The 23,135-nt window shown below is 36.8% G+C and overlaps 1 protein-coding gene and 1 long non-coding RNA gene across 2 annotated transcripts; both read left to right on the forward strand.

The window, feature by feature from the left end:
* The first annotated feature begins 79 nt into the window (after positions 1–79).
* Positions 80–6,952, forward strand: LOC140001237 (ranBP2-like and GRIP domain-containing protein 4). Its single transcript, XM_072032405.1, has 5 exons — positions 80–675; positions 1,166–1,277; positions 2,231–2,406; positions 3,290–3,347; positions 4,503–6,952. The coding sequence occupies exons 3-5, from the start codon at positions 2,275–2,277 to the stop codon at positions 4,607–4,609; spliced, it is 297 nt and encodes a 98-aa protein (XP_071888506.1). The 5' UTR covers positions 80–675; positions 1,166–1,277; positions 2,231–2,274; the 3' UTR covers positions 4,610–6,952.
* Positions 6,953–7,922: 970 nt separating this feature from the next.
* LOC140001235 (uncharacterized) lies at positions 7,923–17,124 on the forward strand. Its single transcript, XR_011806325.1, has 2 exons — positions 7,923–9,850; positions 10,785–17,124. It is a non-coding gene; the product is annotated as an uncharacterized lncRNA (long non-coding RNA).
* Positions 17,125–23,135: the final 6,011 nt, after the last annotated feature.

Genomic DNA, 23,135 nt, shown 5'->3' on the forward strand with positions numbered 1-23,135 from the left:
TGAACGTGCTAATTGATGTTGATGGTCAGTAGACTGAAGGCCTTTGAAATGTCATTCTTCCTCTGATGAGCAGTGAGGAAGCTGAGGCAGCTGGGCAGGTGCTGGTCAGGTGGATGCTGTTTTGTGCTGTCTGCAGGCTCTTGGGCACTTGAGGACTTTGAAAGGTAAAGAGCAGTTCTTATGTGCAGTCTGCCACAGGATTTAGTTCATACTTGCTCGGGAGATTACCTTCCAGACCCACGTTGTTTTTGTACATGGTATGTTAAAGTGGCTGGTAACTTTTCGTGACAACCATCTCCTGGAGTGTTATCTGGGAAGCTGTGGTGCAGAGGGGGAACGTGCATGGGTAAGTTCTTTTTAACTTCTCTCTTACAGCTCGGCGCCAGGACTATCAGTATTTTTTTCAGAACAGCCGACTTGCTGGAAAAGCATTGTTTTCCAAATCCCACATCTTTCAGAAACAAAACTTTGGGTATGAGGAGCGGACTGGAGCTGATAACTAGTTATCAAATTCAGTCTCTCAAAAAGTATCAGAAGGGTCTTCCTATGCAATTACTTTGAAAGTGTTGTACATCTAAAATGTGCTTGTTGTGTGTTTTCCGTTCAGAAATCGTTGAAAGGATTCCAGTTCGCTAAGCTGTATTTTGAAGTAAAGGAGTATGAACTTGCTAAAAGGTAATACGCGTTGCTGTATTTTGCTATTCTGTTCTCTAAAGTACTTTAGAAAAGCTAAGTGAATATGAAGTAGACTGGAGAAATCAAGATCACTATCATGCTGCTTTACAGTAGCAGTAGATGTGGGTATCAAGTGCTGTTTAAATCTTTATAAAACAGCAACTTAGATAATAATTATTAACTAATAATTAGTTAGGCTTTTATTCCATTGTATTATGAAGTAATTACAGTTACAGTTTCTTTCTCTTTTTTTTTTTTTTTTTAGTAAATACCAATACTTTGTGGCAAATAAGTAGCGTCTGTACATGTAAAAATAATGTTGTTCTGTACTTTAAGGTCCAGACCAGGTATCTGGAACCAACCATGACTGCATTTCCTGTATCACATGTTAAATTCCTGCCCTGCTTCCGTGGACACTGGGGGGGGGCGGGGGAGGACAGAGGGACTCGTATTATTGAGGAATATTGATCCTTTTTTTCCTGCTCCATAGGTATATATCTACATACCTCAGTGTGCAAAAGAGAGATGCGAGAGCACACAGATTTCTTGGACAAATTTATGAAGCTGAGGACAACATAGAAGAAGCTTTTGGATGTTACAGGGTAAGTACTCCACCGACCTCCGATGTCCTGCTTTAATCCATTGTAAAGGGACTTTTAAAATCATTCTGTTCTGGACTTTTCTTAAATGCATAGAAGAAAACATGTTTGTGGAAGAAGTGTAATATGTATGCTTTCTGTTGCCAAAGGTGTATATGACGTACTGCAGAGGGGATTCTTCATTTGATGTGTTTTGCTTCATCAGTATTTTTTTTTAAGATGATTCTTTTGTGACCTAGACTGGGTCTTTGTGCTAGCTGCTACTAAATTCTTTCCATATCTTACATTGCCCTTTGGATTAGGGAATTTGACAGCAGTGACAGATTCTTAGCAAGGGCTCAGGTGACAGCAGTAATCTAGTTGCTACTGGAAGACTAGACCTAGGGTGTTTTCTAGTTGTTCGTATTTATTGCTTTTTTGGGGGGTTTTGTTTGGGGGGGTGTGAGATGGGGCAGGGCGAACATAATTGACATTTATTTGTATGATTGCCCAATGAAAAATTCACCATCAGAATGCCTTTGTTCAGGTTTTGGGGAGGGAGAGGATGTGCTCAAAAGTTTTGCTGCCAATACATCCCAGCTTGTCGTAGGGTGTGACTTAATTATATATTTCTTCAAAAATGTCTATATGGAGTTAGACTAAAGGTACGTAAGAGTCCAGCTGCCTGCGTATAGCTGGTGGTGGGGGCAGAGTAGCTGGCTTCTGCGTTTTTTCCCTTGGAAATTCTTTCTTTTCTGAATTTTTGCTCTTTTGAGTTGCAGCAGATGTATCTGGGTGCTGTAGACTAGTGATGCATTTAGCAACTGAGGTCTTTCTTAACTCATTCAAAAAGTATTTACTAATAGATCTGTCTAATTTGAATACCTGTGTCTTTTCAATGACTGTTATAATTTTCTTTCCCATTCTGTGTGGATTGCAAGATCAGGTTACCTTTTTTTTCCTGCCTTTTTTTCCAGTGTGCGTGCATGGGGAAAACTAGCGTTCTGTGGAGTTGAACCCAATGCAGAAAGATCTAGTACTGAAGATAGCGGAGTTACTGTGCAATAATGCCGTCACTGATGAAAGAGCAAAATACTGGGTTGAAAAATCCGCTAAGTTGTTTCCTGGAAGCCCTGCTGTTTACAAGTTGAAGGTAAATGCCAATTTCCAACCTCTGTTCTGTGACGTTCAGAAGCTTCTAGCGTCTGACTGGAGGAGCACTTTTCCCGTGTCATCTTCTGTAAAACTTCCTGGCTAAATTATTTTAGAATCTTGAGTATTAAATCTAATGGAATTAATATTCTTTAGATGTAATTCTTCTAGAATGTATTCTATTTTTCTAGATTTCCTATTCTTCTATTTAAAGAAATGTTAATTTCTCTGCCATTTGACACTTCGGTCTAGCTTTCAAGAAAACTGCAACTGCAGGCTTTCGTACACTTGTCAAGGTTTCAGGGTTGACAGTCTTCAAAAATGCAGGAAAATCATGTTAGTAGTCACATCCAAGAAGTTAAGACTAGGTAGGCAGTTCTCTATTTATTGTGTGACTGGCAGGAAGGTATCAGGCCTGAGAACTCAGACTTCCTTGCCCTCTATGCTGCTTGTTTGTTTTCTAAATTTGGATTAAATAGAGCAGAAAGTAAGGAATGCTCTAACTCTCGATTGCTGCGTAAAAGCCTTCAGTCGCACAGTCTGACTTTTGCACAGGTATTAGTTTTGTGTAACACAGCAGCAATGACACTTAGTCTTAAGATGTTTGTTTTAGACAGGCTATTCTGTGGCAGGGTATGCTGCCTTTGAACCAAATGGTTTCACAAGCTGAACATGCCATCCATAAGAGACAAATTCTGATTTTTTTTCCCTATTTGAAATGTTTGAGTGTTTCATTAAGCTTCGTAATAACTGGAAGCTTTTCAGCTTTAATAGTTTAAGTAATGTAGTTTGTGTGGTGGAGGCAAGAGTTGTCTGTTAATGTAGTTGTTGAAAAGGCCCACATGCAAGATGAAATATTAATGCGTTGCCTTCATGTTCAATAGGAGCAGTTGCTGGATTGTAAAGCACCATCGCTAGCGGAACTTCATAAATATGATGTTGGTAAGAGGCGTTACTCTCTGAAACTCAGCATAAACATGACTGTCTGTACCAGAGGTTCTTCTAGAAATACTTCGTATTGCAGTAAGAGACAGATAGCAACACTGAACAGCTAGTATGGCCCTAATCACTCCAAAAGAGGAGTGAATATGTAAGGAGTTTCAATTTATGCTGTAACATGTTGCTGAGAAGCAGTATTGTTATGCTTGGTTCTTAAGAATCTGTCACATACTTCCCTACTTCTATCCTTTCTGTGTTCTCTAGTCTGTTCTGATCCATTTTCATTTGCTGCTGCCTGTTTAGCTCTTTGTGTTTGGACATCGGTAAGCGTCAATGGGAAGGCAGGTCTGTCTTCCTATGTGACCTATGAATATAGGCTCCGAATATGTTTCTAACCACCTAAGAATGAATTCAGCTCTGTAATAATGGCAGTGTCGGACTAATACTGGTTTGGAACAATGGGCAGTAATGTTTGTGTTATCGTCATTTGTGCCAAAGATGTACACTTGGGTCTTCAAGACAGAACAAGGGAGGACCAGGAATGACAAAAAGGAATTTGCATTGGGGCTATATGGGTGCTCACGCTCATTGCTAATGTAGTCGGTTAGGTAGGACTAAATATTCGAGCAAGAGGCGTATCTATTAGTATTTTTAGAGTCGAGTGTGAGGCAGCCTTTATCAGAAATGAAAGTGCTCAGGTTCCCTAAATGGTGGACTGGCTTCTCTTTATTCTAAACTAGATTCTTAACAGAGAAACTGTGACTATTGTACATCAATTCTCATTGTATACAACTAAATTCCTCTTAATTTACTCGGTAGCAATTTGTTAAATTGCAGTTCTGAAGTGTTTCACTCAACGGGAAATAGGAGAGGTCCGGGTCTATTCAGCAGTTAATCACTTTCCTGAAGCCATAACAAAAAGGAAACTTTGGCTACCTCATGTTTCAGTCCGTGCATAGATTGATTCAAACAAGTCATGGAACAAAACTTTGAGCATTTCTCCGTAATTCTTTAGGAGATTACTTTTTCATTTCAATATGTCTTGCTTTATGCTGGTCGCTGTAAACGCTTAAAATACACTTTCGCTGGTTTGGATAAGCAGTCTTTATTTATTTAAGACTATATTTTTAATGTAAAGTGTGTTCTTTTTCTCCACAGATAACACCTTACCATCCCATTTGGGTAAAAGTCAGAGTAATAGCGAACTGCAAGTCGCCCGTCAGAATCTCCAGGTAGGAACTGTAATGGCCTCAGACATTTTGTAATGATCAGTAATGTTACAAAGATTCTCACTTTTGACAGAGAATTCAGAAATTACTAACTATATCACTGTCATCATCCACCTCTTCCCCTAAATTAGTTCACTGACTTGGTAATGACATGGGTAGTGGTTAGATCAGATATTTGCTCTGCTGAAGGGAGTTTGAACACAGTGCTATTATTCCAAGAGTTGTGTCTTGTGATGCGGCGTTGGCATGGAGAGAAACACCTGCAAGCACTGCTTTTCCTGACAGCACCTGAAACTATGCTCTTCACTCTGGGCATTCAAGAGCACTTGCCCTCTTGACTTGATCTTCTGTGAAGACCATCCCTTCTGCCTTTACTTTTCTGCTGCTGGTGACTCCCAATAGTTTATCCACCAGCAGGCTTGGGCCACTAACTAAAGAGCTCCCAAACCTGCATTGGTTTTATTCTGTAACAGCTTCTGTGCTTCTGCTAGATTTCCTGCTGGGACTGTCTTTTGCACCATCCAAGATGAAAAGAATTGTGCGTATCTTTTTTCTCACCACTTTCCTAGAGGTGCTTTCCACTAACTGAAGAAACAATACAGCAATCTAGTGTTTAGGGCACTGGACTCTTTTGTCTTACAGATAATAGCATTATCCAAAACTTCTGGAAACAAAATCCTACTTTTAATTGTCTATGCTGTTACTTGAACAGCCATGCAGAGTTGAATTCTGCATTTTGGAAGGCCAAGCAGTCCTGCCGCAAATCCAATTGAATGTAGATGGCCATTAGGATACTTCTAATTAGTCAGCTATTGTGTAACACTATAATTAAAAACAAAACCTAAGCATATCTGCAGAGGAAAGAATTCTAGTTCACTATAAATCGGTAATTTCATGTGTTTCGAAGGCGTTTCAACATTTTTTTTCCTTGGTATAGAGGGAGCGTTCAGCACAGGAGAAATATGCACTGGAACTTGAGAGACGAGAACGTGCTCTAGTTGAGCGAGAAGAATTGCTTCACAGATGTGAAGCAGCTTTCGCTGCAATAAAAGATGCTGATGAAGACGTTTAGGCAGTACTTGGAACTATGAAAAAAGTACAATAACTTACTTAGTGATTCTTATTGTTCCCCATACATTTTAACTTGCTTGTAGTTTCCTTAAGCCATCATATGTTTGCTGGATATAATGCTTATTTCTTTAAAGTGTTTGAAACCCCCAAATGAAAGATTTAGCATAAAAAGTGCCAAACTGTTGTTAGTGAGTTTGGTGTGGTTTCCAGTTCAGAATGGTGCAATGAATTGTGGGATGTGTAGGTACAGATTACTGTTGAAATTTGGGAAAACTAGATTAAAATGAAGCAGTTAACCACTGGGTTAGAGAGGTCAGTAAGACTGGTGCTTCCAGTATTTGCAGGTCTTCGGAACAGACTAGACAAACATTTGGCAGGAATGAAGTGATGCACTTTATTATGATACAGATGGTACCCGATTTGATAATGGAATTGGATGGTTTAGACATCCTGGCACCACCTACAACAGCCCTGTGGTCTGTGAAATTATTGCCAAATCCCTGAAGAACTGTGAAATTATTGTCAAAACCCCAAATATGCAAGCCTTATAAAGCATTGTGTAATGTGGTTTGGAGAAATTGAGAATATTAATTCTTTTTTTTTTCCTCTCAAAACCTTTCACTTATAATTCTGCTGTCCCTGACTGTTTTGAAAGTTTATGGTCAATTTCAAGCCACCTTGCTCCTGTTCCATCCCAAGCTGGGCAAGCTTTTCCTAGGCTTGGTTAACTCTAAAGGTTTGGCCTTTTCAATGGAAGTAATTGAGCACTCCGTTTGGAGCCTATCTGTAGCATTTTCTTTGTTGATGAGATCATTTCTATATTTACCGCTTAAGTCCTTTTTGCAGCATGATAACAGTCTGAGAGTGAGGCTTAAGAAAATGTAGTGGATGGTTGAATTCCTAGTGCAGAAGACAACACTTCTGAACAAAAAGCTATTTTCACATAGAAGATTCTCACGGTTTCTGAGAAATGGAATGTTATTTTCTGAAAACATTTGTTTTATACTCGGCTTCAAAGCCTCAGTGTTGGTTTTTTTTTTTCCAGAATCTGCTGGAAAATATTTAATTATATTTCAAATTTCCAGTGAAGGGGAAAAAAGACATATTCCTTGGTTTCTTTTTCAAGGCACGCAGGTTTTTGACTGTTACAAGTAATTGTCACTTCAATTTTCCTTTGCGGTTTCTTTTGTCTGTTTTTGCTTATATTTTAATGGTATGTACTGGTATTAAATTATATTGTGGACTAATAATAATAACAAATATTAAAAGATTACTATCTTGAGTTTCACAATTATTTTTTTCCAATTCGATGAAATGTAGCACGTATTGGATACATTCCTGGACATTGCAGGACAGGTGTTTAAGTACAGGTGAACTAAAGCATCTTAACTATCAGCAGTGAATAGTTAGAATATTTGAAAGATTCAAAAAAGGGAGAATTGGGCATATTTGTGGTTAAAATGGATGCTAAAAGAAAAAAGAGCTAAGTGTAAACAAAAGCTTTGACATTTGTTTTCATTCACAATTCTTTCCCACACCTGACTTAACTGAGGAATGTACAAGAGGATCAATGAGAAGATCTAGGTATTTTCTGGAAAAAAAAAAAAAAAGATCCATAGGCTGTACACCATGGCTCCCATTTTCTTTATATTTCTTCTTAATATGTGGTGTGGATGTTGCTTTCTTCACTACTGGTGGTATGTGCAGATTGGACCATGAAGAATTACAAATTTGATCTTTGAAAGTTTGTCCTATTTTTTAACACTGAAATGGAACTTAGTTGAGAATTATTTCTAAAAAGACTCTCTTGTTAATCACGTTTTAAAATTTGATATTTCTTTAGCAGCATGAGACAAAAATGAGCCAACTGAGAGAAACCTTGAGAAAAATGACTGATGAAACTAACGAACTGAGGTCATCGCTTAACTCTCTGAGGGAAAATATCGAATTGCTAAAAACCCAGGCAAGATTAATTATTTCCTGTTACTAGCTTTACGAGTTACAGTCAAGTAGTCAAGCAGTACAGTCAAGTTTATAAGTAGCTTTGCAAGTTACAGTCAACAATTTTAAATGTTTGAACAAGTTGTTTGCAAAATTGCTGATTTTGTTTCTTTAAGACAAGAATTGTGTGAATGGTTGTAAATACTTTCTGCTTCGTTTTCTAGTACATGAAATTTAGTCTCTCAGAGCTTTTGCAGTATTAAAGACTTTAGAGTTAGTTATTTTTGAAAGTGTTAATTAAAGGAGTATTTTCTCTGTTCTTAAAGGCACGCTGAGACAGTGGTTCACAAGAATACAAAGTTAAAGTTTTCTTCTCACTTGACTTAAATCTGACCTAAGTGCTGACAAGCAAATTGCTGCCTAAACTCTTTTGACCGTTGCTCCTTCAGTGAATTGCAGTTCTGATGGACTTGAGTATGATTAAAATCATCTGCTTCCTAGTCTCAGTAAAATCTTTCTTTCTCTTTCTCTTTTGTGCAAACTGAAGTATTCATAGAGGACTTACATGATGATCAGGATGCTTGTTGTATCCATAGAGTATGCTACTTATATTTAAATGGTGGTTATAGTTTGCCCCATATTCTTTTCTCACAGTCGCAAGTGATATATGAGCAGTATCAGTAGTTAGAATTCTGAGTGAAGAGAAGAACAGTTGTCTGAAGGTAGATACAAAAAAACTTGTGAAGGTTTTAGAGAGATGTTCGTGTAGTTTGTCTTCAGGAACGTCTGGATACCTTTCACAGAGCTTTTCTGTACAGTTGTAGCAGAGGGACAGAATGACAATTTCACGAAATCTTTATTCTTCCAACAATGCTAGTTACACAGTTAAAATTTAGCCTAAGTAGATTGTATGAAATAAAGCAAAGGAGTGTATTAAATGTATTAAAATGAGGATCATGCACAGATCATTAAATATTTTCTTTCTCCTATGATCCATTTAGTTAGAATTATAAAATAGAGTGATTTTGTATGTGAAAATCTCTTCCCAAGGCTTTCATAAACATTTGTTTAAGCACAAAATAAAGCATGTGCGTATTACTAATGTACTCGTATATTTTAGTCTATTGGTATTGTGGTTTAGAAAATCATAGACTTGAAAACTGAAATAACTGATGTTGTGGATGTGTTACAGTTACTACGGATTTCAAAAGTTTACGACCCCTTAACTATTCTTATGGACTGGATCTCAGACCAACACCTTAGCAAAATAGAAATACATGAAGAGAGAGAGGGCAGTGAGAAACCTCAGTGTGCTAAAGAAAACTACACTCTAGAAAATTGTATGAAGGTAAAGGCATTTGAATTTGTTTAGGTTGAAATGTTAAGATTCTTTGTATTATTTCTGAGTGTAACAGGTCTGCCTGTTTTACACACGCTTTGAATACATGAATTAAAAGAAAACAGCAGTTAATCCATCAGTATTAATTCCAACAGTGAGATGTAATAGATAATTTTTCATACAGATATTTATACAGATCATTTTTAAGGAAATGTGTAGTGTGCAGTCTGACCTTGAGATTCCACCTGTCTTTCTATTTTAAGTCACTTTTCTCAGCTGATAATTTATCTCGTGTTTTATCTGTAATACTGTATGTAATTCCTTTTTCCTAAGGAGACACACACGTCTAATTTAAAGTATTTTAGTGCTGATACTAGGTATTAAAAGTTCAAGTTATGTCTTATAAAAGATGATACCGTGCTATACTTGTAACGCTTTTTTGGGATACCGAGGCTTGGAAATCAGTGAAGCGTTCAGGAAATCTGCTTTTTCTGTTTGTTTGTTTGTTTGTTTGTTTAATTATTATTCTATCTAAAATTTGTAGCCCTTGGTATTAGACTTCAGAGCTTGAGCTCACACAATGTCTTTCCACTTTTTGTGTAAACCTGTGTAAAATGTAAATTCAGTATATAATTCTGTTACCTGTACCAGATCTGCCCAGTGAGTATTTGTACATGTAGTCTGTTAAACTCCGGGAATACGTTGATTTTAGTTTGGTTTAGTTTTGCTTAGTTTGCTTTTTACTTGTGGTTAGCTTGTACTGTAAGTTCGTATACTGCACGTAACTTTGCCATTCTGTATTTTTACAGCTTTTGCCTATGGTCACTGGACAGCTCCAGTGGATGCCATTTGTGGATCCTAAACTACATATGTCTGTGATTCAATTTATCTACTGGTCTCTAAGGCAGATAGACACTGGTAGTCAGGTAAATTCCCAAGAGATATTTTGCATTATAAATGAGTATGAAAAGTAGATATTTTCAGGGAGTATATATAAAAGAAACTTTGCTGTCTTTGCAAAGCATAAATGCCTACCACAGATACATAGCAAATGAAAAACTAATTCTCACCAAATTAACTTTCTCACATTCGTTGTAATATTTTGCACCGTGTCTGTAAACATATTTTTGCACACATATGTGATCTTTGTTGCAGTAGTGTGTAGCATCTCAGAAATGGTATTTTCCATATGTGCTTACAAAACGTGTGAACTAGGAAAAGAAATATATTTTTGTTCGCTTTATGCATGAGATTTGTTGAAATTGATGGCAACGTGTGGCAAAGTAGCAAAGGTATTTTGATTTCTTTGTTCTCTACTCAGTGTCTAACTGAATAGAACTAAGCTGGTGGTTCCAGTGCTAATGAGAAGGTATTTTAAATGAGCTTGTTATTAAGTTTGATTCTGAAGTAATATTTCTGCACCGGTTTTTGAAAAGTCCAATACATCTTACCTGTACAGTATTCTTAAGGGTCATGTTTAGACCTTAGTTCTGTAAACGCTTTTGTAGGACCTAGCTTCAGGCATCTTCACAAAAGAGGGTAGTGTAGTAGGCAGCACTGATTAAAGCTGAGTTTGAACTGACTTTATTCTGGAACCAGAGGCAAATTAAATAATGTCAGCATATCAGGGGCCCTGACTACCTTGTTTCTTTGTGAAGTGTGTGTTGACTAGGCCCTGTGCTAATGTTGTTCAACTGCTTGTGGAACGCAAAGTAGTATCCCATGTACAGACTATATTGCAATACACGGTCACGACATCTGCTATTTAATATTTAATCCTTAGGGGAACATACGTACTTAGCAGACAGGATTTTCATGTATTTTAATGTTTACGCTAAATGTGCACGTTGTTTGAAACAGGATGCAAGCATGACAGCAACAATGGAGAGACTTGCAGAAGTTATTCTCAAAGGCGCAGTACAAAAGGGAAGCATGCAAAAATGGACTAAAAAGTCTACACAGAGTAAACCAAAAGCTGCACATTTCTTTAAAAGCTCCTCTATGCCTTTGAGGTTTCTGTCAACTTTAGTTGTGCTTAGAACAGCAAAACGAAGTAAGTTCTGGTTTTTATTATGTCTTTTTTAAATTATCTTTTTCTTTTTCTTTTTTTTTTTTTTTTTAAATCTTATTTTCAGGTATGTGCCCAGACAAAAAAACAAATGTACAAAATGCAGCAGTTCAATGATACTGTAGCATCTGTAATGCTTTAGTAGTAAAGGATGTTTTATTTGAATTTTACCACCTGATGAAGCATAATATAGGGAAGCAAGTATGAACCTTGCTATTATTCATGTCATAATTTGTGTGGTCATTTTAATATGCTTTATTTATGTCAGTGAGATCAACGTATTTTGTGACAAAGGGGAAAAGAGATGTTGGTAATTCTCTCAAGCAATCACCGTAGCAGTGATTTGTTTGTCAAGATCTGCACTGCATATAATGGTACAGCTAATTGCTCCTCAGTAAACTGAAATCAGTAGCAAATTCAGAACAGTTCTAGAATTTCATTGCTTTGTCAAAGTTTAATGTAAAGCTCATACTCTATCTAGCTCTTACCTCTCTGCTGTCTCCCCTTTTCTCCTACCAAGTCTGTCACTGCAAGTGGCTACCCATAAACATTATCAGCATTGAAGAATGCTACCATATGCTGATGCAGTATAGTAATGTATTTTGTTAACAGGCAAAAGCAAATGAGGTCGTACTTGTCTGGAGATATCGCAGTTCTTAGTGACTTTTGCTTCAGTTCATGAGAGTTACTCCGCTTGTGCAATTTCCAGGATGCCGTAGTATCTCTTCTCAGCAGCAGTTTCTTTAAAAACAAACAGGGCCTGAAAAGACAAAAAACGTTTTCTTTGAAGTGATGACAAAAATACTGACCTGTGCAGTATTTATACTGGTAGTACTTAGAATAAGTAGGATTTAAACATTCTGGAAGACCACCCTGTCACCATTAATAAACAAATACAGTATTTCAGCTGTTGGAGGGAAGAATCAGTGTATTTTCAATTTCAGTATCATATAGTTTCAGTCAGAATATTTTGGTGAAGCATGATTACCCTGAAATTGAAACTCACATTTCTAGAAATGTTTGATGAAAATGATGCAAATGAATTACAATACAAAAAAAGTACTTATTGCAGAGATTAACTATAAGCAGATGAAAGCTGTTGATCAGAATGAATCAGTTTAGCTTCTCATGGTCGGTTTTTACTGCGAGCCTATAGAACATGGAAAAAAATTACCTGTTAAATTTATGTTGAAACTTACCGTGTATGAATTTTCATCACTGACCACATGTCTAATGATCTAGCGATGACAAAGCAGCACATTCAGTTTAAACATATATATCCTGTTCCCTTCAAGATGCTAATATCCAGCAGATGGCACTGTAATTAAACTTTTGCTATGTGATAAATTTTTCCCTTACTCTTAATTTTCTGTGCTCCAGATGATCAATGCTATTCCAAGATATTGAGGAAGATTTGACATCATGAAATTAAGAAAACTGAATTGATTCACTTAATCTAAATTCTCTGAATAATTTAGTGTTCTCCAAAATGGATGCATATATAACGTGGATGCATATATAACGTGGATGCATATATAACTTAAACTACAGCTTTTTATGGAAAGGAATGTGAATAGTTGCTGTCATGACAGTAATTGCAGTTATTCAGATGAATGAGCCTTTTACTCCTTTATTAGAGGCTTCCCAGATGTTGAAACCAATATAGTCCCAAACTATGCAGCTTGTGATTTCTTTTCTCTCTTAAGGAAGAGATTAGAAAGGTGTTATATTTGCAAATATATTTTGCTCAATTTGTGAGTTGTAACTTGTCTTTTTTTCCACTCACAACAATTTTTGTAAGGAATAAAAATAGGCAGAAGATGCATTTAAACAAATAAGTAAATTAATATTTTCAGCCATTTAATTTTTTTTTTTTAATTAGTATATATCTGCAACAGTAACTCTTAGGATAAATATTCATGTATTTGTGATCATCTAATGGAACTGTGATTACATAATTTTTATTCCCTGTTTTCTGTTATCTTTCAGTGAATTACCTGACTCAGGCATTTCGTTCCCTTTGCGTGGACTTGAAGACAGATGAAGGAAAGATCTTATTTTTGCAATACCGATGTGTGCCTATCATACTAAGCCACTTAACTATATCCAAAAAATGTCTCCTTTTTATTGCACTTAATGCATTAGTTGAGATGGCCATGAACAACGATAAAAGTGAGTAATTGAAAAAAATACATACAAAGTTATGATGAAAGTAGGTGAGGTAAGCATAAATACCAAATCAAAAATAACGTGCTGCTTCTCTATAAATAACCTGATCTAGCATTAGCATTCATTTGTGTCATTTAAATTCATTAGAGATATAAAGTATGTTTCTGAATTGTCCGTCTCTTCTCACTGTCAGCATCCAAGCTTTACATCTTGTCCTGGTTGCTTTCTTAGTGGTGTGATTTTTTTTGATGTTTAGTTTAGCTTTTCTGTTTATTCCACTGGTTTACCTTGCTGATGTTTTGCCAATGAGTAATTTTCTTTTGAAGTAAGGCTGTGCCAGGGCAGCCATTTCATGAAATCCTGTTAGCAGGTGGAGATAAAATAAATAAATAAATAAATAAACTTTTATCTTTTTTTACCCCCCTAATGTGAACAGCTCACCCCTAGCCATTTTTCACTTTAAAGTAATTGGAAATGGCACATCTGTAAGGGATGGTTATGTTTCAATGAGTTGTACTGTGGTGTGGTCCTATAAAAGGGTTAATAGTCTCCTTCACAGTGGTTTTCCAGGTGACACAGGCAAAGAATCAGTTGATAACAATCTGGATGAACACACAAGTAGTGAGCCATTCCAGTGTCATGTGGAACAATCCTTGTTAATTTTCTTAAAATAAAAAGTATTCATTGTTTTTTGGAACAGAAAAGGGAAGGAGAAGGGACTGCTGCTATTTGTGAAATGTATATTGTTGGCTTGGGGTATTTTGTTACCATGTACTATAGGGGCAAAAACAGAAAGCGTGTTTGACTTGGGATGGAACAACGTTGAGTTAGAAGGCATTTTGTAGTGAGATAAGTGGCAGAAAGATTTACCTGATGTTGTTTTCATCCTTTCAGACCGTGTGGTTAGTTTATCTATTTGTTTTTTTTACACTAAAGTATTTCTAATCATCATAATTTTGATCGGTATAGTAACTGGGAAAGAAAAACCTAAGCAGGGTTGATGGTATCTGACATTACTTTGAAGAAAAATTCCACTAACAGTACATGTTCTGTTATCTAGTAGTAGTCATTTCGATCTGCTGGATGCCTAGATTTGGAAGAATAATGGAGATAAATTGTGACAAGTTCACATTTTGCCATGTTGCTTGTAACCTTGTTGCATGTCAAATGTAACCGTTCAGGTATTGGTACCATCTGTTTCCTATCTATAGGTAGTATCTTAATGACAAATTAGAATTAATAGTCTTATTGCTGTTCATCTTTACTGGCACGCAGCTTTTCATGTACCCCATCCCTGTTTGGTTCAGGTGTTTCACATCCAGAATCCTGTCAATCTGTCTTGTTATAAAGGTAGTTCCTGGCTTCCAAGGTGTAGGTTTTTGTTCTGGTCTTTTCTGATCTTTGTAAACTTCTGTTCAGTCCAACTTACTTCTGTGACATAAGGAATCCTGTTCTGTTTTTAACCTTTTTTATTGCTTTTTTTTGTGTGTGTATGTTTGTGATGGTCATTTAAGAATGAGGGTGGCCTCCCGTACATCCTGTGTCATAGCTGCGTGAAGGTCTTGCACATCTAGGAAGCTGAAGAACAATTGATACCATCCTGAGGTCAACATGTACTGGGTGATGGGCTGGACCTGTCCTTGGGCTCTCTTAACTCGGGGTCACCCACGAAGGCATCCACACTCGAGGGGCCTTGCACTGACTGTTACCTCGCCTGCCCTCCGTTGTGCTATAACCACTGGCTCTTACCAGGCCCAGCTGTTGACGACGAGAATCAGTTAAACTCAGCAAATGGTTCCAATCTTGCCAGTGACTGTGTAAGAGACAGCAGCTCATCAGCAAGCTGTTCAGTGTAGTTACTGGTTCTTTTTCTGTGGTCCTTATGTAACTTTTCCACGAGCTAACTCTCCATCACTCTGTTGGGTTGGTCCGCTCTCCTGGCAGATCCACATGCAATTAGAAACGAGGCAAAACCGTAATGGTTAATTTGTTAAAACATGAACTTCAAGCTGGTGTTCCTGACAGTCTTCATTTTCTGAGGTGACAGAGCTTTAGCTATAAAACAGAAATTTCTGAATGACAATAGCTGGTGAGACTTGATGCTGTGAGTGACTGATCACTTTGAGGGTAAATTTCAGATGAGTTCTGTCAACAGTGATAAATTGCTCATTGTTCATTACAGTCTACCAATGAAGTTAAGTTAATGTAACTACCAAATGCTGCAATTTTTTATGGCTCCTATGGGAGGCTTTTGCAGATTATTTAAAATTGTGTCAAATCCTGACCGGATAGATTCCAAGTTAGTTTTTCTACAGTAGTTAATAAAAACAAAATCTGTGCAGAGATGATGCAGAAAAATATGTAAAAATACACAGTTTTTATTCTTCTAGTTCATCAGATAGACAGGCATTTAAATTATATGCTTATTTTGTACATTTGTGATGATTTAAAATCTATTCTGCAAAAGCTTATTTGAAATGAATATATAAAATGAATAGATAAACAATGTAGGAAAAATCTCTTTAAATGCATGTCTTTATCAGTTTGCTTTCATGTGATTGAACTTTGTGAAACTTGAGGTATTATTTCCACTTTGGCTCTTCTGCTTTATGGTAAAATTCCCTCAGCGTATTTTTTATATTGTTTTATAAACCTCACAGTTAAAACATTTTACAGTGTATCTGTATGTATATGTGTGTGTGTATATATATTAATAAAGTTTTTTTAAGATACCTTAAGACCGGTATTTTTAATAATAAAATAATACAGTATTATTGAGACCAGTAAGAACAAGCCAGCAAAGAAATGCCCAAGTAAGCAGAATATGGTATTTGTTTACACCTACAAAAAGGAATTTAAGGCATTTTTAGATATTTATAGGAATAAATTGTAGGACCTCCTTCTTCTACAGTAAAAGTAGAATAATATTACAATAACTATTAATTTAATGGCATATTCTAAGTAACTATATCCTGGGGCATACCAAGTGTGTTTATACGCTAAGGGCAGAGTGCAGTGAATAGTGACTTGTTTTGTTGGATTCCTAACAAATGTGTTCAGTTCTGTGACCTATTAAATCGGTACTTATGTTCTTTATGGTGTTGCTCTAAATCAGTCTGTACTATTAGAATCAAGAGTGAAATAACACAAGGGAACAGATTTTACTTTATTCTGAATTGACTAAGTTTTGGGGAGCAGGATAAATAGAAAAGATTATACTATATGGCCATGTTTAAAAATTATCCAGCATTTTACAGGAATTGTTTTGATATTCAGGTGTTCTTATCCAACTCTGACCTCTCAATTACGATTCTGCCTGTCTTGAAACGGTACGGTGACAGTTTTGATAATGAAAAGCTGTCTAGTCATCAGTGTCTACATGTACTATTTCCGTACGTCATTTTGCAGCAGCTTAAAATATTTCCTTGTCAGTTTTTTTAGCATAGCTTAGTGTTCTCCTCATGTCATCATAAGAAAAGGAGCATTGAATAAACATGTTGAAGATGAGATTTTTTTATCTGAGTTTAAAATTGCTCAGTGTCCTGTTTTCCTTTGTTCTCAAGGGAATAGGCCTTGTTTTAATACCACAAGTGCTGGTAATATCAGAATTCTTAGGAACTTGGGTGAGTTTTGTTCGCGGTTTTACCTGATTTTTGCATCACATGCCTAGAATATACCCAGTTAGTACATTGTTCTCATGGTTGCACAGCATGAGGCGCATATAAAACCCTCAAAAGCTATAAATCAATGATTTAGTTTTCCATGAGCCAAGTGCTGTGATTAAACTTTTTAACTATTTTCTTTTACAGTTTACTTAAAGATTTTCCTGGAAGACTGCAGTAATGAACGCTTTTTCCATACTTTGGCTGCATTGCTTCAGAATCGCGAGCTAGACATTTCGATTTTGGAAAGGATTTGTTTTATATTACAGAAACTCTCCGAAATAAAGTAATCCTTTAGTACCGTTTTTCTGTTAATTGCCATTAGATCACTGAACTTGGGGACCTTTCTCTTTTTTTAAAAGCTCATCTCTGTTTTGACGTTCGTTTGCTCCAATACAAATAATGCTGGACTTTCATTGTTAGCAATTATGTTTAAAATTTTTGTCACAGATATGTAAGATGAATCTCTCAATTTGCCTATATATCTGTGTAGTTCAGAATATGAACTAAAAAATAACTAGCCTAAAGAACATATATTCCTCATTTATTTAGATGACGAGAATGCTTAGAAGAAAACCCTTCTTTTCTTCCCCCGACCTTCGGTTTTACTGAGTTACTTGGTAAAAATGTCCTCTGAAAATTGTTTTGTATGTGACTTAAATTTCAGTTTTGTCAATTTTCATCTCTATCAAAACAAACAAACAAAACAAACAAAAAAACAACACACGGTTTAAAGTCTTGAGCCATTTAAGACTTTGGGGGAATGTTAACCTTTACAGAATAGGTTTCTGTTGCTTACTGGTTACTAATTTATTATAACAAAGAGCTTCAGCATGTCAGTGGTAGAATGCTGCTGAGTTCCGTTGATGTACATTATTTAATGGGATTGTTTCATTTATAAAAGCAGGTATTTACACTAAACTGTTGCTTACATTAGAGTTAGTTATTTACAAAACTGAGGGTTTTGTTTGATTTTTCTTAGGAACAAAATTGAACTCTGGGGGAAAAAAAAACAACAAAAAACTTCCTGTAAAATACTCTAATTTAAATCATATTTTTCATCGGAAATAAACTAAAAGTGTACTCAGAAATCCAGATTTTTTAATTTGTTTAATTAAAAGGCAACCTCACAGGTGGTGCCATAAATCTTAAGAAATGAACCTTGAAATATTCTTTAATTTTTTTATCCTTGGTTTTGTAATAGTTCATTACTGTATTTGCCTCGATGTTATTGTGGATTTTCTGTACACGTCCTGTTTCTGAAATCTTGCTTCTCACTGGGGAAATCTTTTTACAGGTTTTCCTTGATCTTCCACTGTACTACATGTAAATACCATTTAGTCAAGAGAAAGCATAGTTCTTGATGTGAGGAATGTTTTAACAATTCCAATTCGTGTCCATAAATTCGTGTCCATAAAGAATAATTCTGTTTGAATCCTGTCTGCCTCTGGGCCCTGCACTGGCAATTTAGTTCTTGAACCACAGATGCAGTGTGTCCCAGTCTCCCCCTCATTCCAGTCAATTTATCACGTCTTCAGAAAACACTCCTTAAATTTATGAACCTGTTTGCTTTTGTTATTCCTGACTTCTAGTTCTAACAGTTACAGTTTTTTTTTTCTGTCTTCTTCGAGATTGATTTAACACTGCTATAGATGTTATGTAGATGACTGTAAATAGCTGGGAAAGAATGTTTTAATTGCTCGTGAGTCGTCAACCTGTTTGGGAGTTTCAGAACAACTGATAATAACTGGTGACTGCTGGTGACTGTTATGAGATCCTTGGTATCTGGCCAGGGGGGGCCAAGAGATTAAGAGGAAGGAAAAAGAAGCTGAAGGACGGTTGGGAGACAAGACCTGTGGAGAGTGTACAGAGAGTGTTCCATAAACTTGGAATAGTGCCGAGTAAGTACAAAGGGTGAGAGGAAGACTACGAGCCTTCAGCATGAAAGACCCCTAGAGACCCCCAGAGGAGACTGATGCGCATGCTCCAGTAGGAGGAACTGGACCCCGGAAGCTAATTATAATAATCTATTTTTTTAGAAGTAGTAATGAATATGTATTAGTCTAGGAGCATAAAAATCAGCTGCTTGATGTAACTGGTGTGCGTCTTGGTGGAGCGGAGACTCCCGGTGCAGCCAGCGCTGTTTGCTTACCTCTATTCCTTTATATTCTTTTAATAAATCCTATTTTTTTATTTAATCCTAATTTGAATCCTGAGCCATTTATAACAGGCATACTCGGGTTATTATGTAAAGCAATGTTCTGTATACATGTATTTAGAACGTTTGATGTTTGTGTGTGAGTGTTGGTGGAGCGTAGACTCCCTGCACACCCAGCGCTGTTTACTTGACTTTTATATACCTTTAGAAATATTTGTTTCATAAATATTACAAAATTCAGACCTCATTTATAACAGGAAACAAATGGGGATACATAGGTTTTTATATCTACCTGGATCTCCAAAATCTCTATTAGGTTGAGATCTGTTAGAACAACTAGAAGCAGAAATTATCTTCGAAAAAAGGAAAATGGAATTAAGGATAGGAGAAGAACAACTAATAAATGTGTTAAGCCTGGCACTAATACAAACCGACCCTAAAAGTGAAATACCCTTAGAGATCATAAATCAAGTATATCCAGGAGTTTGGGCCACTGAAGTCTCTGGAAGAGCTAAAAATGTGACCCCAATAATTATTAAATTAAAGCCAGGAGAGAAACCCATTAAGGTTAAGCAATATCCTTTGAGGATAGAAGATAGGAAAGGAATTAAAGAGATAATTGATAGATTTATACAGTATGGATTATTGATTGAATGTGAATCAGAATACAATACACCCATATTGCCAATTAAAAAGGCAGATGGAAAAAGATATAGGCTAGTTCAGGATCTGAGGGCCATAAATAAGATCACTGAGGATATACATCCAGTAGTGGCAAACCCTTATACTTTGCTGACTAAATTAAGGAATAGTCAAGTCTGATTTACCGTACTGGATTTAAAAGATGCCTTCTTCTGCCTACCTTTAGCCACTGAAAGCCAAAACCTATTTGCCTTTGAATGGGAAAACCCTGACTCAGGCAGAAAGACACAGTTAACGTGGACAGTGCTACCACAAGGATTCAAGAATAGCCCCACTATTTTTGGAAACCAATTAGCAAAGGAACTTGAAACTTGGATACCTCCGGACACTGAAGGGGCTTTGTTACAATACGTAGATGATCTCTTAATAGCTACCGAGACTAAAGAGAGTTGTATTCAATGGACTATAAGTCTCCTTAATTTTCTGGGTTTAAATGGATAACGAGTCTCTCAACAGAAAGTCCAGCTGGTTCAACAACACGTGACCTACTTGGGATTTGGAATTTCGGGAGGTCAGCGAGAACTAGGAACTGAACGTAAGGAAGTCATTTGCCGGACTCCAGAACCCCAAACGGTAAAGGAGCTACGAACCTTTTTAGGAATGACAGGTTGGTGTCGCCTTTGGATTTATAATTATGGACTAATGGTAAAGCCTCTATATGAATTGATAAAGAGTAATCAGTCAAAGTTAGTCTGGACTGGAGAAGCACAAAACGCCTTGAAACAACTTAAACGAGAATTGCTGCAAGCTCCAGCTTTGGGATTACCGGATCTTTTGAAACCCTTCTGGCTGTTTTCTCATGAGAGACAAGGGATAGCTTTGGGAGTACTAGCACAAAGATTGGGTCCCTATAAACGAGCAGTAGCTTACTTCTCTAAACAATTAGATGAAGTAAGTAAAGGATGGCCCGGATGCCTTCGAGCTGTTGCAGCTGTTGTTATCAATATACAAGAAGCTCGGAAGTTTACAATGGGACAGAAAATGACAGTGTTAGTCTCCCATACGGTCTCAACAGTTTTGGAACAAAAAGGAAACCATTGGCTTTCACCACAGAGATTTTAAAATATCAAGCAATATTAGTAGAACAAGATGATGTGGAAATTGTGGTCACTAACGTCGTAAATCCAGCTTCTTTCCTTAGCGGAACTCTGGATGAACCTATAACTCATGATTGTATAGAAACAATGGAGACTGTGTATTCTAGTCGACCCGATCTTAAGGAAGAACCTTTAGAAGATGCTGATGAATCTTGGTATACTGATGGGAGCAGCTTTGTGAAACAAGGACAACGTAAGGCAGGGTACGCCATTACAACCACTCAACAGGTAATCAAGTCCAAACCATTACTCCCTGGGACGTCCACCCAGAAAGCAGAGATAATTGCTCTTACACGAGCACTGGAACTAGCAGCAGGAAGGAAAATAAGTATTTGGACAGACTCTAAATATGCATTCGGCATGATACATGCTCATGGAGCGATTTGGAAAGAACGTGGATTACTGACTGCTCAGGGAAAACAAAAAAAAAACATGCTGAAGAAATTTTAAAATTGTTAGAGGCTGTAAAACAATCAGAAAAGGTAGCTATCATGCATTGTCAAGGACTCCAAAAGGGAAACGCTGATTTTGAAATTGGAAATCGATTGGCAGATCAGGAGGCTAAACAGGCAGCTGAAATAACTGAGGTGAAGGCATTGTCTTTAATACCAGACGGTAAAATCCAAACTATATACATGAACCAAAAAGCCAAATTATACAAAAGAAGACTTAAAATTAATTGAAGATTTGAAAGGTAAAAGGAAACCAGATAGATGAGTATATTTAAAAGATAACTGTGTAATAATACCCTCTAATTTGATATGGCCCATAGTTTTTACAGAACACAATAAAACACATCGGGGAGCTGACACATTGCATAAGAGCATGAGTCAGACATTAGTGGGATGAAATTTATACACAACAATAAAACAAGTAACTTAACAATGTAGCATCTGTTTACGTAATAACCCCAATACCAGGAATAGAATAAAATTTGGAATAATTGGTAAAGGAAATTATCTGGGACAACAGTGGTAAATTGATTTTTTCAGAACTCCCTAGAAAAGGGGGGTTTTGTTATTTACTGGTTCTGACTGACATGTTTCCAGGATGGCCCGAAGCTTTTCCTTGTCGAACAAACAAAGCAAGAGAAGTGGTTAAAGTCTTGTTAAATGAAATAATACCATGCTTTGGGATTCCAGTAGCAATGTCTTCTGAGAGAGGTTCACATTTTTGTGTGCAAGTGGTACAACAGATAAGTAAGATTCTAAAGATAGATTGGCAACTGCATACTCCTTATAGACTGCAGGCAAGTGGACAGGTAGAAAAATGAACCATTTAATTAAACAACAAATAGCTAAAATCGGACAAGAGGCTAATTTGTCATGGCCTCAATCCCTCCCTTTAGCATTACTTAGAATTAGAGTTAAACCTAGAGTAAAGAAGAATTTGAGCCCCTTTGAAATTTTATATGGAAGGCCATATCAATTTATATTTAGTGGAGAGGATCTAATGCAGCTGGGATCAGAATATTTATATACTTATATAACTGAACTTCAAAAACAATTAAATAAAGTACATAAATTTGTGTTAGGGACCAGGGCTAGAGGGTTGGATCAACCAATCCACCCCTTTAAGCCTGCGGAATATATGTATAAAGACTTTTTCAGGACAACCCCTACAGGAAAAATGGAATGGACTGTATCAAGTGTTGCTGACAACTCACACTGCTATCAAGATTAGAGAACAAGCCGCTTGGATCCACTATTCCCGAGTGAAGAAGGCTCCAGGAGCTCCCTGGAAAGTAACACTAGGTGACAATGAACTGAAACTAAAGCTTAGTCGATCAAGATGAGGACATTATGGTCGGGAGTATTTGGTAATATGGTTGGTAGAAAATTTGTTCATCGAATTGTTTTGTTTTTATGGCTTATAGTTGTAATTGTGATTCAAGAAGGTGCCTCTGTGATAATAGAGAATGGTGGGTGGCCTTGAACTAAAGCTGTAACAACAGAGGATAAGAACTTTAATGGAAAGTTATCAGTTATGGTCATCTGGCGAACAAATGGTAATTATTTATATAAACCATCAGAATGGTGAAAATTAGGAGAAGAGTGGACACAAGATAATGTATCCTGAGCTCTTAGTTGTATGCAAGCACAGTTATGGTTGCAGGCAACGGCTGCCTTGATCATTAGGGAAGGAAGTAAAGGCATTTTTCCGGCTGAAGTCCAAAAGGCAGTCTGGGACAATGCCAATGATTTTGAGAAGTTCCAGTCCTCGTGGACCCTGGTAAATTGTACTTATGCCCATTATTAACATGGCTACTGCCTTCGTGCTTACTATACGGATGGAGAATGGGAAATGGCAGTCTGTAAATCTAGAATCATGTGTTACCGGGGAACAACGAGGATT

The sequence above is a fragment of the Anas platyrhynchos genome, chromosome 39 (genome assembly GCF_047663525.1).
Source record: "Anas platyrhynchos isolate ZD024472 breed Pekin duck chromosome 39, IASCAAS_PekinDuck_T2T, whole genome shotgun sequence".
In the NCBI taxonomy this organism is placed as follows: domain Eukaryota; kingdom Metazoa; phylum Chordata; class Aves; order Anseriformes; family Anatidae; genus Anas; species Anas platyrhynchos.